This window comes from Natator depressus, chromosome 11 (genome assembly GCF_965152275.1).
Source record: "Natator depressus isolate rNatDep1 chromosome 11, rNatDep2.hap1, whole genome shotgun sequence".
Lineage (NCBI taxonomy): Eukaryota > Metazoa > Chordata > Testudines > Cheloniidae > Natator > Natator depressus.
The window spans coordinates 76,108,951-76,125,821 of NC_134244.1; the positions used below are offsets into that span (position 1 = coordinate 76,108,951).

At 43.1% G+C, this 16,871-nt stretch overlaps 1 protein-coding gene across 2 annotated transcripts in view; it reads left to right on the forward strand.

Annotated features, from left to right (window-relative positions):
- PCNT (pericentrin) overlaps positions 1-16,871 on the forward strand; it is a 243,826-nt gene that overhangs the window by 26,161 nt on the left and 200,794 nt on the right. For both annotated transcript variants that reach the window (XM_074968199.1, XM_074968200.1), the window contains exons 3-4: positions 11,992-12,042; positions 14,645-14,824. In XM_074968199.1, the coding sequence (XP_074824300.1) occupies positions 11,992-12,042; positions 14,645-14,824 (231 nt within the window). The remainder of the gene's footprint in view (positions 1-11,991; positions 12,043-14,644; positions 14,825-16,871) is intronic.

Consider the following 16,871-nt stretch of genomic DNA (forward strand, 5'->3'; position numbering starts at 1 on the left):
GCACCTAGTGAGTAGTCCCTCTGTTAGAGGACTTTTTATCATCTTCATCAGCGGAATCTTGCCTGGAGCCTTCCCCAATATCTGCTGAGGGCTCTAAACATCATAAGAACTTTTCTTCCTGGGCTACACTGTTAGGAGTTCATCGCATGATACTCCATTACCAGTGTGGATGTCAGTACCTTGGAATGCTATGCCTTATCCATATGGATGTCAATCCTGGCCTATTAGCTACATTGGTACAATCCAAGTCAACAATTTTTCCTTCTCTTTCCACTTCAGGAGAGAAATTTCCTTAGAGATTTTTCCTTTGCTTTCTCCTCCCGAAGTCTACAGTATTTTGTACACAGCGACCTCTTTCTGAAGAAGAGGACGAGCGGATTCAGGATGAACCTTTTGTAGCTCGACAGTTTTCATCATCTTCTGATGATGCTATGGTATCTTGTTCCTACGGTGGTAGATGACTTCAAGACTTCTGAAGAACAGTTAAAGAGGATGGCAGAAACATTAGTAATTCCTCTGGAAATACTCAGGAAAAGTCATAAACTTTCTGATATCCTGCAGCCTTCCACCAAAAATAGGGTAGCCTTATCTATTAATGGGGCATTCTTGAGCCAGCTAACAAACTGAGGGCAACACCAGTTTTTAGAACAGGGACTTCTAAGTGGGCTGATAGAAATATCAAGTTTCTCATAAAGTATTTGAGTATTTTTATACTTGTCTGGCTCCATTGCGACTGGTAGTCACTGTGGTAAATGAAAAATCCAGGCAGGCTTTGAGATCTACCTGAGGCAGGAAGAGAGAACACCAAAAAAGCCCTGGATCTCTTTGGGACAAAGATTTACACCTCTGCTTCCCTTCAGGTCAGATTTTCGATTTATCAAGCCATGCTGGCTAAGTATAACTACATCCAGTGGGATAAAGTGGCAGAATTTCAGGATAAACTTTTGATTCTGCAGGAAGAAGAATTTACTTCCATTTGCTCTGAAGGAATGTTGATTAGAAAAACATCTCCACAAGCAGCATTAAACTCCAGTAATTCAGGAACATGATAAGAACATAAGAATGGCCATACTGGGTCAGACCAAAGGTCCATCCAGCCCAGTATCCTGTCTACCGACAGTGGCCAATGCCAGGTGCCCCAGAGGGAGTGAACCTAACAGGTAACGATCAAGTGATCTCTCTCCTGCCATCCATCTCCACCTCTGACAAACAGAGGCTAGGGACACAATCAGTGGCAAGTGGAACTGTCATGAGAAGTGTGTGTCAGTTCAGGGCAACTGCACCTGTGTTCCCCTTCTGTAGTCCAGCTGTATTCATCTCTCTTTCAAATGTAGAGCAAATCATCTGCGAATGGTGGAAAAACTGGCAATTGCCTTGTGTTAATCGGTGTGAATAATTACCGGCTATGCTTAGGAAATGGGTCCCCTTCAAAGTCCACACGAGTACCTATTGTTCGACTAAGGACTCCGACCTGTCGAAGAAGGCCTGGAATTGTATAAAAGGCCTTTGGGTCCCAATCCTTTTTATCTCAGACCTGCTTGAGGTTTCATGCAGGGGAAGCCTAAGGCACAAGGACTGAGATCCCAGTTCTGACTGGACCACCCTGAAATATAAACTTTGGAAACTAACCTTTGAACTATTTCTGAAAGAACTATTTGCATCTACAAAGCTCACCATCTCTGCTATGAATCTGAATCTCAAGATTGACTCATGTCTGTATGTATACTGTTCTTTTAACCAATTCTATCTCCCTTTTCTTTTTTAATAAATTTTAGTTTAGTTAGTAAGAATTGGCTGTAAGCGTGTATTTTGGAAAGGTCTGGAATATTCATTAACCTGGGAGGTAATGTGTCCAATCCTTTGGGATTGGTAGAACCTTTTTCATATGATGATTAAGATTTTCAGAAATCCTCATCGTATCTGACTTGGGTGTCTAGGTGGAGGCCTGAGACTGGGTTATTTTAAGGGAACTGTGGTGTTCTGAGTAACCAGTGAGGTATAATAGAAGCTGTTTGCGCTGGCTTGGTAAATCTAAGTATTGGAATATCCACCAGCTTTGGGGATTGTCTGCCCCATTCTTTGCAGTTCACCCTAATTGAGTGACCTCAACTGGCTCCCCTGGGTCTCTGGTCGCAAGCTCTCTTTGGGTAGAGACCCACAACTCTCCTGTCGGACTAGGTTTTTTCCGGGCTGCATAATTCCCTGCACATACTGTGAATTCCTAGCAAGTTGAAATGCCCAAACAGGCCTGCTTTGCTTTTCTCTTCAGATGCTATAAATAGCGTAATTTTCCACAGTTAGAAGTTACCACATAGCTCTTTCTAAGCAAGCACATTTATTCTTAAGATGAAAGCACTACAGAAAAATATGTATTAAAAAAGGAAAAACTTACACACATGCTAATAAGCTTACCAGAGACCACCACAATTCCAACAAGTGCTGTGGCAGGTGATCAGTTCTTCAAGCCTCACCAGGGTTTATTTTTTGTTGTCACAAGTTCAAGCTCATGCATGAATAGGTCATGCTCTTCCAACCTTCTCAGGAAGGGTTGGAGCCTCCTTTGGACAGAAGGTACTGTCTGTTTTCTAGATGATAAAAGCAAGCCCTGAGTCAGTTTAAATTTAGGCTGTTTATCCAAAAGTCCTTTGTCTGTTGGTTCTCCAGAGAATCCAGTTTGAACCAGTATATGCAAGCCTCTCCAGGTGTACCACCTCTTGGGGGGTGTGACAACCTGAGTGAATTTGCTTAATCATCCTCCACTGCTCTTAGGTCCTGGGGGGCTGTGGTCTCCCTTTCCCATGGAGTAACATATAATCCATGGCCCACAATGGTACATACATAAACATAATTCAGTAAGACTTATCCAGGAAATTGCTACATTTGTCATGCAAAGATTTTTGGCTCTCCTTATCGGGCCTGGCTAGAGAGGTCCAGACTATAATACAAGACCTCCCTTTTGACAATCAAGATCTTTTTAGGGCTAAAATGGATGATGCATATTCTTTAAAGGATTTATGACCCAGATGAAGATTGTTGGGCCTCTATGCTCTGCCCTGCAGAAGAAAGCAGTATAGATCTCGTGCATCTACCAAACAGAAGTCTCAACGTTCCACTTATAGCTGTGTTCCTTCAGAGATCTTTTGATCAGGGTAGACAGAGATCAAGACTCTAGAAGAGGAAATTGTCAAATTCATCCAATATCTCAGCATATCCTGGTTATGCTCAAAAGAAACAATTTTGCTGCTGTGGTGGAGGATATGGATCCAGTCTACATAGACCTGTACCCTTTCTTCTCCTGGTTTGGTTTTTGAAGGAGGCTTAGTCTAGAATAACTACAGACCAATGTGGGCCTTCAGGTCATCCGGGATTGTTACACCATACATTTCCAGACCATTCTCTCTCTCTCTCTCTCCTCCCCCCCCCCCCCCAATACCTTTTCAGGGACTGATATCTTGCAGTAAGAGAGAGACTGACACTACAGTATATGATCGTTCTTCCTGAATTTGTAAGAATAGGGCTTTATTCTCTATAATTTCTGATCCCAAAAAAGAAGGGGGGGTTGGAGACTTATTTTGGACCTCAGGCTACTCGATGCTTACATTCATTGCATGAAATTTTGCATGATAACTCTTCCATTATACCCTCCCTGGATCATGTGGACTGGATCAGTACTCTCAATTTACAAAATACTTTCACGTACAGAGTCCATAAAGCATACAGAAAATGTCTTAATTTTGTGACAGCAGGCAAACATTGTCCGTTTAGAGTTCTCCCATTTGGCCTATGAACAGCACCTCAAGTTTTCATGAATTACCTGTCCGTCATTGCTGCTTATCTTTGTTGTTAGGGCGTACATGTGTATCCTTATTTTGATGATTGGCTAATTTAGGGAACTTCAGTGAATCAAGTTTATAGAATCAGTTTGGTTAGTCCTGTGTCTTTCTTGGAATGGGGTCTAATTGTCAGCTTAAAGAAAGTAAATCTGGTTCCATCCTATTAGTTGGATTCACTGGAGCTGTTCTGGACTTCAAAGCAGCAAGAGCTTTATGTCCTCAGGAGAGATTTCTAAATATCTGCCAATTAATTACTGATCTGAGTGCTCAGCCTCAGAACCCTATAAGAGTTTACCTAAAATGGTTAGGCCACATGGTATCTTGTGCTTCTGTGCCAGCCTTCATCATGCTTAGAATGAGGCCTCTTCAGTCTTGGAGCAAATCGGTCTCTTAGTCAATTCTGTGGGGGCGGGGGGTAAAGTTATTTCAGCAAGTTCTAATGTCTCTTCAGTGGTGGTGGAATCTGACTGATGTGCGCCAGGGAAGTCTGTTTCAAAGTCCAAATCTACCAAGATTCTGACTACCCATGGATCCTGAAAGGGGTGAGGGTGATAACCGAGACCAATTTCAGACACCATGGTATTGGGTAGTTAAAGGACACCTTGAGTCATATAAATGTCTTGACGTTAACAGTGCTTCGCTTAGCATGCAAGTCCTTTCTTCCATTACTCAGGGTTCTGTCAGTACAAGTGTTGGCAGTGAACTCCACAGTGATATAGTCTATAAATAGGCAAGATGGCGGACAAGATCAGATCCTCTTTGCCAGGAAGCCTTAATCCTGTGATAATCAGCATAGCACTTCATCTTGCAGGACAGGTCAGTATTCTGGCGGATTATTTAAGCAGAAAGCACATGTCATCCCAGAGATCTACTAGGATTCTTTGAGGGGGATCAACATGTGGACAAAGGTGATAGTTGATCTAGTGTACTTACATTTTTAGAAAGCCTTTGACAAGGTCCCTCACCAAAGACTCTTAAGCAGAGTAAGCTGTTGTGGGATAAAAGAGAAAGTCCGCTCCTGGATCACTAACTGGTTAAAAGATAGGAAACAAAGGGTAGGAATAAATGGTCAGTTTTCAGAATGGAGAGATGTAAATAGTGGTCTCCCACAGGGTCTGTACTGGGACCAGTCCTGTTCAATGTATTCATAAATGATCTGGAAAAAGGGGTAAACAGTGAGCTGGCAAAATTTGCAGATGATGCAAAACTACTGAAGATAATGAAGCCGCAGGAAGATTGTGATTAGTTACAAAGGGATGTCACAAAACTGGTGACTGGGCAACAAATAGCAGATGAAATTCAACGTTAATAAATGCAAAATAATGCACACTGGAAAACATAATCCCAAGTATACATATAAAATAATGGGGTCTAACTTAGCTGTTACCACTCAAGAAAGAGATCTTGGAGTCATTGTGGATAGTTCTCTGAAAACATCCACTCAATGTGCAGCGGCAGTCAAAAAAGTGAACAGAATGTTGGGAATCATTAAGAAAGGGATAGATAATAAGACAGAAAATATCATATTGCCCTTATATAAATCCATGGTATACCCACATCTTGAATGCTGCATGCAGATGTGGTCATCCCATCTCAAAAAGATATATTGGAATTGGGAAAGGTTCAGCAAAGGGCAACAAAAATGATTAGGGGTATGGAACGGCTTCTGTATGAGGAGAGATTGATAAAATTGGGACTTTTCATCTTGGAAAAGAGATGACTAAAGGGGGATGTGATAGAGGTCTCTAAAATGATGACTGGTGTGGAGAAAGTGAATAAGGAAGTGTTATTTACTCTTAACACAAGAGCTAGGGGTCACTAAATGAAATTTAAGAGGCAGCAGGTTTAAAACCAACAAAAGGAGGTATTTCTTCACACAATGCACAGTCAACCTGTGGAACTCCTTGCCAGAGGATATTGAGAAGGCCAAGACTATAACAGGGTTCAAAGAAGAACTGGATAAGCTCATGGAGGATAGGTTCATCAATGGCTGATAGCCAGGATGGGCAGGGATGCAAAACCATGCTCTGAATTGTCCCTAGCCTCTGTTGCCAGAAGCTGGGAAAGGGCGAAGGGGGATGAATCATGTGGTAGTTACCTGTTCTGTTCATTCCCTCTGGGGCATCTGGCATTGGCTGCTGTTGGAAGACAGGATACTGAGTAGATGGCCATTGGTCTGACCCAGTATGGCTGTTCTTATGTTCTTAAATGGTCACTGAAGAATATGATCTTTCTTTGGGTTTCCCAGGAATGGGTTTTCCCACAAATAGACCTTTTTTTACTCCCGGTGGAATTCTATACCAAAAAATTAAAAATGATGCACATCGGAGATTTTTGGTAGCAGTGCTCGGTCAGGGCAGGCTTGTGGAGTAGTCGTCTCATGTTACCATTGGTGCCTTATGTAGTGCATGCACGACTCGACCCTTCAGTTCCTTTTCAGCCGTCCTCGGCTGCAGATGGAGCTCAGTGGCAGTACTGCTGCTTTGTTTTTTCTCTCTATAGAAAGAGTTAGATTAATTATAGTTCAGGAAATTTTGTTTGATTGGCTGGTTAGTTTTCTTTACCAAAAAAAAAAAGTTAGAGATGATTTTTCCACCCTTTCCCCGTTGGGAAACTTTAATGGACACAATGCCCGGCTCGCCCGGGTTTAAATGATGTGACTCTTGCCTTGAGGCGATGCCTGTGTCAGACAGCCACTCATCGTGTGTCTCTGTTTGGGCGTCCCTCAGAGAAGTGCCCATTGTAGTAATGTTAAAGTCAGGGCAAAGTGTGACAGAGATCTCCACCTCAAGATGATTTTAATGGAGAACTCCCTTCAGCCTACTCCTCAGGGATGAAAATCAACATCAGCAGATGGTTCCTTGAACAAAACCTGTACTAATGGGAGCGCTCAGTTTTCCAAATTGTCCAGGAAGTGAGCTGCAACCTCCCCAGATAGGGACACTCAGAGAAAAAGGAGGTTTCCCAACGAGGTCGCTCTGCTCTGTGCCGAGCTCGAGTAGAGTGAGCACCTTTGAGGCTCCAGGCACCTCTGGCACCATCCCTCTGTTGATCTCTGCTGAGCCCTGGTGCTCCGGAGTGGAGTCGAGATGCTCCTCATTTACAGCACTGACCACCCGGGTGCAGGAGTCGGCCCAGATATCGCTACAACAGACAATGTCACCCCCACCGGCACCGACCCAGTCGTCGACACCAACTTACAGGCTGAGAACGGCACTGACCATCTCGACAAAGGCACCAACTGCATCTACACCAGCAGTACTGCCGCCACAGAAACAAGCGGCTTTGCAACAGTTTCTACAGCACAAGGATATAGCGATCACCTTGGTGCTGCGATCACCTTGGTGCCACAGTCACCCTTATTTGGTACTGAGGGATCTTCAGGCCAAATAACTGAGCAGTTATCCACTTCTCCCGCTCTCCAGCCCATCTCCAGTGACGCAAAGGAGAAAGTACATGGGAGCCGCTTCTCTTCCCAACATTCCTCACCCACGGGACAAAGACCACCATGGGAAGCTGCTAGGACCAAATCTCGCCAACCTCACGAGATGCAGCCAAGGGTATGGACAACCCTGGATGTGTCCCCATGCAGTGGCCCCCTGAGACCACTGGGCTGTGTATAGGGCTCAATACACTAGGCCCTTGACCCCAGCTTGAAGGGAAATTAATTCTTCACCTTCCCCAAACAGGGATATATCAGAAGCACCGGAGGACATGGGAGATAAGGAGGAAGAAGGTCCGGACTATGCAGACACTTCTCCGGCTCACAACTCATTGTCCTCCCCTGATGAGACAGTCATACCACTACCTCCAAGTAAAGTGGACGATCTGAAACAATTTCAGGAATTATTTAAAAGAGTAGCTGCCAGCCAAGACATCCCTGTAGAAGAGGCCCAAGAAAACCAACACAAGCTACTGCAAATCTTACAGACATCCACTACCTCCAAAATTGCTCTACCAATCAGTCATGCATAATGGAACCAGCAGAGAATATCTGGCAGACCCCCACCTTGATACCACCTACCAGCAAACGGGCTGACAGAAAGTACTTTGTCCCAGCTAAGGGGATGAACTTTCTCTTCTCTCATCCACAACCCAATTCCCTAGTTGTGTAAGCCACCAATTGTCACAGCAAACAACCTCAATCCAGTCCACTCCACAAGACAGAACACAAACGTTTAGACCTTCTTGGTAGAAAGACACTCATCGGCTACTCTCCAATTTAGGGTAGCCAATTGCTTGGCTCTTCTAGCCAAGTACAATTTCGATAATTACGGTAAGCTACAAGAATTCCTTGAGGCCTTACCAGAGGAGAAACGTTCCCAACTCAATGCTGTCATGACAGAAGGGCAACTACTTGCCTGTACAGCCTTTCAGGCCTCAATGGATGTAGCAAACATTGCTGCGAGAACAACGGCCACAGCTGTCATAATGCTCAGGGCCTCGTGGTTGCAGTCATCCAGGATCCCGAAAGAGCTCCAGCTCAAGGTGGAGGATCTACCTTTCGATCGGGAGAAACTTTTCTCCACAAAAACTGACTATGTTCTTCACTCGAAGGACTCTCGGGCCACTCTACACACTTTAGGCATATACATGCCACCGAACAAACAATGTCGGTATCAACCATACCAAAAGGGTAGACACACCTCTTTCCGTCGCCCACAACAGCGGCACTTTGATCAGAATAGAAATAAGCAATGCTCACAAAGACGTAGGGCTTCCCAAACTCAGTCCTCGTCTTCGCAACCATCTACCACCAAGCTACAATTTTGAAGTCTTGATCAAGGGTATGAATGACCTCCCCCACAATACAGAGCTGTTAAGTACTTCTACCCACCCTTTTGGCCACTTTCTGCATGCATTCTACCATGCCTGGGAAGCAATAAAAATGGATCAATGGGTACTGGAGATTATAAGCTTGGGTTATGTCATCCCTTTCCTCTCCCTTCCCCCTACCTTATCCCCTTCCCCATCCGTCTTCAGGGACCTTTCTCACGAGCACCTTGTAAACAGGAAGTGAACCATCTTCTACAATTGGGTGCCGTGGAACAAGTTCCAACTCAGTACAAGGGGAAGGGCTTTTACTCCCGTTATTTTCTCACCCAAAAGAAAAGTGGCAGGTGGAGACACTTCTTAGACCTTTGGAAGCTCAACAGATTTGTGAGGAGTCACAAATTCAAAATGGTCACACTGGCCACAATCATCCCAGCGCTAGACAAGGGGGACTGGTTTTCAGCCCTCGACCTCCAAAATGCTTTTTTTCATATTACCATGCACCTGGCTCACAGGCGATTTATAAGATTCACAATGGGCCTCAATCACTGTCAGTACAGAGGCCTAGCTTTTAGCCTTTCCACTGCCCCTTGAGTTTTTTCCAAACCCTCGCGGTAGTGTCATATGAAGAAAAGGAGTGATGATCTTTCCGTACCTAGACAACTGTCTACTAAAAGGTACAACTCAAGAAGAAGCGACAAACACGGTGCAGACCACCATCATGCTGTTTCAGTCACTGGGATTGCGAATAAACTTATAGAAATCTACACTGACCCCAGTTCAACACCTGGAAGTCATCCGAGACTTCCTCGATTCCACCCGGGCCAGAGCCCTGTTGCCTGATCACAGGTTCAGAACAATAATCAACCTCATCTCGACAGTCACTGGCAACCCTCAAACGTCCTCCAGACCTGCCTATAATTATTAGGTCATATGGTGGCTACGACCTTCGTTGTGAGACATGCGAGACTGCATATGCGTTGCCTACAGCGCTGACTGAGCACAGAGTGCACTCCCAGCACAAACAGTCTAAACAAAAGGGTGACAGTACCCCCATGCATCACTACAGTGATAGATGAAACCAGAAAACATCTACACAGGGATCCCCTTCCAACAGGATCCCCCATCACTAATAATCACAACTGACGCATTGTTGATAAGATGGGGAGCTCACTTGGACTAGCACACCACACAAGGCAAGTGGTCAGCGACGGAAACGCTGCTCCACATCAATCTCCTGGAGCTCCGAGCGGTATACAATGCGTTCAGGCACTTCCTCCTGATCATAGGAAATGAATCAATCCGCATACTGACCGACAACATAGTATGTAGTTTTATATCAATCGCCAAGGAGGAGCTCGCTTCCATTCACTCTGCACCGAGGCCATGAAATTTTGGAACTGGTGCATTCACCACAACATAATCATCTCAACATCTTACCTCCCGGGGTGTCAGAATAAGACAGCGGACACACTAAGCAGATATTTCTCCCTGGAACATGAATGGGAAATGTACAACTGTGTTCTTCAAGTGATATTTCAGGAGTGGGGCTTTCCCTTAGTAGACCCGTTTGCAACAGCAACGAACCACAAGTGCCCACTCTTCTGCTCCAGGGCGGGACTAGTACCCCAGTGCCTAGGGGATGCCTTCCTCATTGCATGGGACACAGCACTCATGTATGCATTCGGACCGATACCTCTAATCCCATGAGTTATTCGCAAGATACGGACCAACAGGGCCCATATCATACTGATCATTCCAACGTGGCCCAGACCGACTTGGTTCCTTTACCTGATGTGTTTTAGCAGTTTGCGCTCCATGAATTCTCCCCTTGAGGGTGGATGTCCTTTCACAGAACAAAGGCCGGACTCTCCACCCAATCCAGAGAATCTTCACCTCAAAGCATGGCTCCTACACGGTTCCAACACAGCAAATTAGCCTGTTCAGAAAGAGTGAAACTGCTGTAATTAAATAGCAGGAGATCCATCACTTGCCATAACTACCTCCAAAAATGAAAGATTCTCACTATGATGCTAACAAAAAAATTTAACTGCAGTCACGGCTCCTCTACCAGTCATACGAGACTACGTACTGGTACTCAAAGAATTGGGTTTATCCATAAGCTCAATGTACACCTGGCAGTTATTACAGCCTTTCACCACAAGGTGGAGGGAGAGTCAGTCTTCGCTCACCCAACAATTAAATGCTTTCTTATTGGTATACAGAACATGTACTCGGGTGTCCGACAAGCTACACCCCCATGGGACTTGAATCTTGTACTCAGATGCACCTTTTGAACCACTGATGACTTATTCACTCCTTCATATGTCTATGAAAATCGCATTTTTGGTAGTGATCACCTCAGCTACATGAGTCAGTGAAACTGGGGCACTTATGGCTGAGCTCCCTTATACTGTGTTCACTAAAGACAAGATCATGTTGCCGTCACACCCAAAATTTGTACCTAAAGTAGCGACATCTTTCCATGTAAACCAAGCCATACACCTCCCCATATTTTACCCCAAACCACATGGGTATTCACAGGGGACCATCCTAAATACACTCAATGTCAGATGAGCCATAGCGTTCTATTAAGACAGAACCAAACCCTTCCAGAAATCTCCAAGACTTCTTATTTCCACAGCAGAACACTCCAAGGGCTGTGCAGTATCGACCCAGAGACTATCTAAATGGATCTCTACTTGTATCCAACTTTGCTAACAGTTCTACAAGGAATCTCCACCAGGCTCCGATCCCATTCTGCCTGTGCCCTGTCTACACCTACAGCCTTCCTGGACAACGTTCCTCTAATAGATATATGCAGGGCTGCCACATGGGCATCAGAGCACACTTTTGCAAAACACTATGCCATCACTCAGTGCTTTTTGTCAGATGCTATACTAGGCCTTACTGTGCTCTCGGCCGTGACACATGCAACTCCGAAGTCCCTACCATCCACAGTAGGGCACTGCTGTACAGACACCTAAAGCATACCAAGCTGGGAGGGGAGATTTATTGGTAAATTTGCAAGTCATGATGGGAGAAAGTAAAGTCTTGTCTCTCAATCATTAGTTTTAACATATTTTTGAGCTTCAGTTCGCAATAGAATTTAAAACCTCCACATCGTTTCATCATATGTGTTTGCATCTGAACCTGTTAACTTTTACTGCTGTATATGAATGTAATCATTGTCTAACTGGTTGCTCAGCAGGGGAGGATTTATTAAGTTATATAGCTTTGAGACCCTGCCAGTTTGTCTAACTTTTTGGCTTTCATATTTAGTGAGCAGATTCATGAAGGTTCTTCAAAAACTTTTTCTTTATGTATTTTAAAAACATACATGACTTACTTTGTGGTATCTATTTATTGATTTTTTTCTTGTTAGGCTGATGTTGACCTTTCTAACCCAGACTTGGTGGATGATCATGCTTCTGAAGTAAGTGCTGAACAAATGTGTTTTGTATGCTCTGGTGTGCTCATGAGAGAGGAGCATTATGGCTACGAGATTATTAAAGTGCTATAAATGAGATACTCATTAAACATTTGTTAGGACATGATTAAAATAATTCAATCCTGCTTGTGTTCTTGTAGCCTAGATTCTGTAGGCAGTTGCACTGTGTGGTTAACAAATCAAGTTGACAGTTGGAACCAGTAATTCTCTGGCGCGTACAGTGCTTGTTCATAGGAAATTGGATAAACATTTTTACTAGATAATGGTATCAAACTCTTAATTTAAAAAATAACACCTTAAGAATATAAATAATATTCCTCTTTGAAGTGAAGCAATATACAGAAACCCATCTCTTGCCTGAGAATTCCAATGAACCAGCTTCATTATTCTAAGGGCTTTCAAAGGGCTTTGATATAGCAGAACTCCTACTCTACAACAAACAACTTGCAGATGACCGGAAACTATTTTTTGAATGCTTAATTGAAAATTAAAGCTATGAGATTGGTGAGATAATATCTTTTATTGGACCAACTTTTGTTGGTGAAAGAGACAAGCTTTCAAGCTTGTACAGAGCACTTCTTCAGGCCTGGGAAAGGTACTCAGAGTGTCACAGCTAACTACAAGGGTAGAACAAATAAAGAATTAACATGTTGTAAGAGACCGTTCTCGGTGAAATGGGCAGTTAATGCCTCTCCAGTAGTAGGACAATGGGGGGTTAGCAGGTTACAGATTGTTGTAATGAGCCATAAATCCAGTGTCTTTATTAAGTCCATGATTTTTGGTGTGTAGCAGAGTTATGAATTTAAGTCCCCAGGGTCATCTTTTGAAGGTGTTGTGCAGGTTTTCTTTGATGAGGACTGAAAGGTCAGCTGTGGATTTGTTTTGTGGAAAGTATTCACCTGTGAGTGATATGGTGTGTTTGTCTTTTCATTGTTCTATGTGAGTTCATTCAAGAGTGTAGTGATTGTCTGGTTTAGTTGTTGGGGTATTTAGTGCACTGGATGAGTTACACCACATTTTGTGATAGGTGTGTGTAGGGCCGATGGATCTTGAAAGGTGTGTTGCGAGGGGTGGGTATTGATGATCATAGCTGTGGAGATACATCGGCAGGTTTTGCATCTGTTCTGGCAGTTGAGTTGATGTGTCCTAGTGTGTGGGGAGCTTGCGTCTTATGATGAGCTTGGTGATGATGGGGGAGTTATTTGAAGTCCAGAAGAGGTGGATTTCTTTCAGGATGTGGTCCCCATTGAGTATGGGTTGTAATTGTTTAATGATACCCCATATAGGTTCCAGTGTGGGTTGTTTAATGATACCCGATATAGGTTGCAGTGTGGGGTGTATGGTGACAACTAGGGGGTGTGTGGTTGGAGGGCTTTTTTCCTGTATTGAAGCAGGTTTACTCATGGTATTCCATGATGTGATCTACTTCTCTGGTGGAGTGTCCTTGTTTGGTGAAGGTGATTTCAAGTGTGTGACGGTGTGTAACTTGGATTTTCTCCTCAGAGCACATTCTGTGGCATCTGAGCATCTAGCTGTAGATAACAGATTTCTTGCTGCATTTTGGGTGGTTACTAAATCTGTGAAGCTAAGTGTGATGATCTGTGGGTTTTTTGTCTGTAGGGTTCCGTTGTCGAAGATGATTGTTGTGTCCAGGAAATTGATGCTGGTGTGGGAGTGTTCCAGAGAGGTCTTACTGGATGGGTAGAGGTGGTTGAAGTTGTGATGAAAATTTGAGGGAGTTTAGGTCAATGTATCTCAGACATATCTTTGGTTTTGTGGTGCACTGCAAACAATAATTGAACATTAGACATTTATTATTTTTAGTACATTAAGCATGCATTATTTGTTTGCAGCTGATTGACACTATCTGTGCTTGTTAATATAATTTTAAATTAACAAAATATTCCCGAATTCTTCTTGTGGGCGGTGGTGAAGGAAATTCAGTATAATCAAATGTAATTTTATTTTTGGTTATATAGTTGCAGTTCATTTTTAAAATTTGCTGCTGGAAATCAGATTTAAACCTCAGGTTGTGGTAGAGTGTCACTGTAGCATCAAATGGGGCTATGTAATCACACTGCTCTTCTTAAGAGTTAATTTGGTCCATTAAATTTAATACATGACATTTCAAAGTGTTTTCTCTCATTCAAATTTTCAAAATAAAGATGCTGTTTAAATTTTCAGGTTTCAGAGTAGCAGCCGTGTTAGTCTGTATCCGCAAAAAGAAAAGGAGTACTTGTGGCTCCTTAGAGACTAACAAATTTATTTGAGCATAAGCTTTCGTGAGCTACAGCTCACTTCATCGGATGCGTTCAGTGGAAATTCACTGAATGCATCCAATGAAGTGAGCTGTAGCTCACGAAAGCTTATGCTCAAATAAATTTGTTAGTCTCTAAGGTGCCACAAGTACTCCTTTTTTAAAAATGTCAGTATATTATATGACACGAGGTCCAAAGGTAGAGGTGTAAGGTACTTATAAAGATGGATGAGTAGAGAGATTATGCCAGATAGGAATATAATTTTGCCATACATTTAAAGTAACAATGTCACACTATTAAGTAAATACCATTCCTTTTCTTTTATGAAGAAAGATGTTCTATATTCTATTAAGGAATACGATCAGCTTGATGTCCAGATGTGTCGGACTAGAATTGTGGAGCTGGAAAAAAGACTTCTGGACAAACAGGAAGCAACTGAAAGACTCACTGCAGAGGTGGATGATTTACTGGAACAACTTGCCCAGCATAGTGGGGCCACACATCTTCAGGTACTATTAATAAAATCAGATAACTTGTATTTCAAGGGTATTTACTGAAAATGTTACCAGCAGAGTTATGGGTAACAGTGTAACTTCATTAAATACCACAGCAAAGTAAAGGAGTACTTGTGGCACCTTAGAGACTAACCAATTTATTTGAGCATGAGCTTTCGTGAGCTACAGCTCACTTCATCGGATGCATACTGTGGAAAATACAGAAGACGTTTGTTTTTATACACACAAATCATGAAAAAATGGGTGTTTATCACTACAAAAGGTTTTCTCTCCCCCCACCCCACTCTCCTGCTGGTAATAGCTTATCTAAAGTGATCACTCTCCTTACAATGTGTATGATAATCAAGGTGGGCCACTTCCAGCACAAATCCAGGGTTTAACAAGAAAATCTGAGGGGGGGGGTAGGAAAAAACAAGGGGAAATAGGTTACCTTGCATAATGACTTAGCCACTCCCAGTCTCTATTCAAGCCTAATTTAATTGTATCCAATTCGCAAATGAATCCCAATTCAGCAGTCTCTCGAGGGAGTCTGGTTTTGAAGTTTTTCTGTTGTAATATCACAACTTCCATGTCTGTAATCGCGTGACCAGAGAGATTGAAGTGTTCTCCGACTGGTTTATGAATGTTCTAATTCTTGACATCTGATTTGTGTCCATTTATTCTTTTACGTAGAGACTGTCCAGTTTGACCAATGTACATGGCAGAGGGGCATTGCTGGCACATGATGGCATGTATCACATTGGTAGATGTGCAGGTGAATGAGCTTCTGATAGTGTGGCTGATATTATTAGGCCCTGTGATGGTGTCCCCTGAATAGATATGTGGACACAGTTGGCAACGGGCTTTGTTGCAAGGATAGGTTCCTGGGTTAGTGGTTCTGTTTTGTGGTATGTGGTTGCTGGTGAGTATTTGCTTCAGGTTGGGGGGCTGTCTGTAGGCAAGGACTGGCCTGTCTCCCAAGATTTGTGAGAGTGTTGGGTCATCCTTCAGGATAGGTTGTAGATCCTTGATAATGCGTTGGAGGGGTTTTAGTTGGGGGCTGAAGGTGACGGCTAGTGCCGTTCTGTTATTTGTTTGTTAGGCCTGTCCTGTAGTAGGTGACTTCTGGGAACTCTTCTGGCTCTATCAATCTGTTTCTTCACTTCCGCAGGTGGGTATTGTAGTTGTAAGAATGCTTGATAGAGATCTTTTAGAGATCAGCAAAGTAGTATGTGTCATGGTTACAGGACTAGCTGCACCTCTGACTCCTTCTCTGGTGTCTGAGTGCACCATCACATGTGTAGGCTCTCATGACTACCTATTCTGGGGTGGAATCTTGAGATTCTTTCACAAGACACTGCAGCCAGCGACCCAGTCATGCTTGCTCAACTGATCTGTCTGGATTTGATACATGCGGTTCTTCCCTTTGGGAGCTTATGACTTAGCGGTGAATACAGCGACCCCAACTGTGGAATCTGAGTTCACTTTCTGATTTTCTCTTGTTTTTCTTTTGAGGGGTGGTCTTTAAATCCAGCCAGATTTCTTTTTGTCTCAGCTCACATGCTTGGAACAGCTGCACAAAACCATTTTGAATTCCTCAGGGGGGTCAGGAGCCAGAGCATCAAAGTGAATGACTCCTGATTGTCATGAAGTGATTGCAGGGAAGTGTGTATCAAGATCAACTCTTCCTGGGTGCTTTTGCTGACAATCCTGCTATTGAATTAACTTAGTAGAGGCGTACAGTAAATATCCTTACAACAATCAGACAAATAGAAGATATAATATTCATAAATTATTACAGAGCAGCAGCAAATCTGCTATGCTATGAAATATCATTGATCGAGGCAACTATTAGTAAAACTATAATCTGTGTAAATTTATCTGAAAATTATATCTATTCAAAATTGGGGTCATGGTCCATGCCTGGGCTCGTAGGTGTTACTGCAGTAAATATGATGATGATAGAGAAATTCACTGAGCTTTTATTGGCATGACAAGCTATAAAGAGTTGCCAAACTATAAGAAAAAGACAAACCCCTCTTGTATCAAAACCAAACCAGTT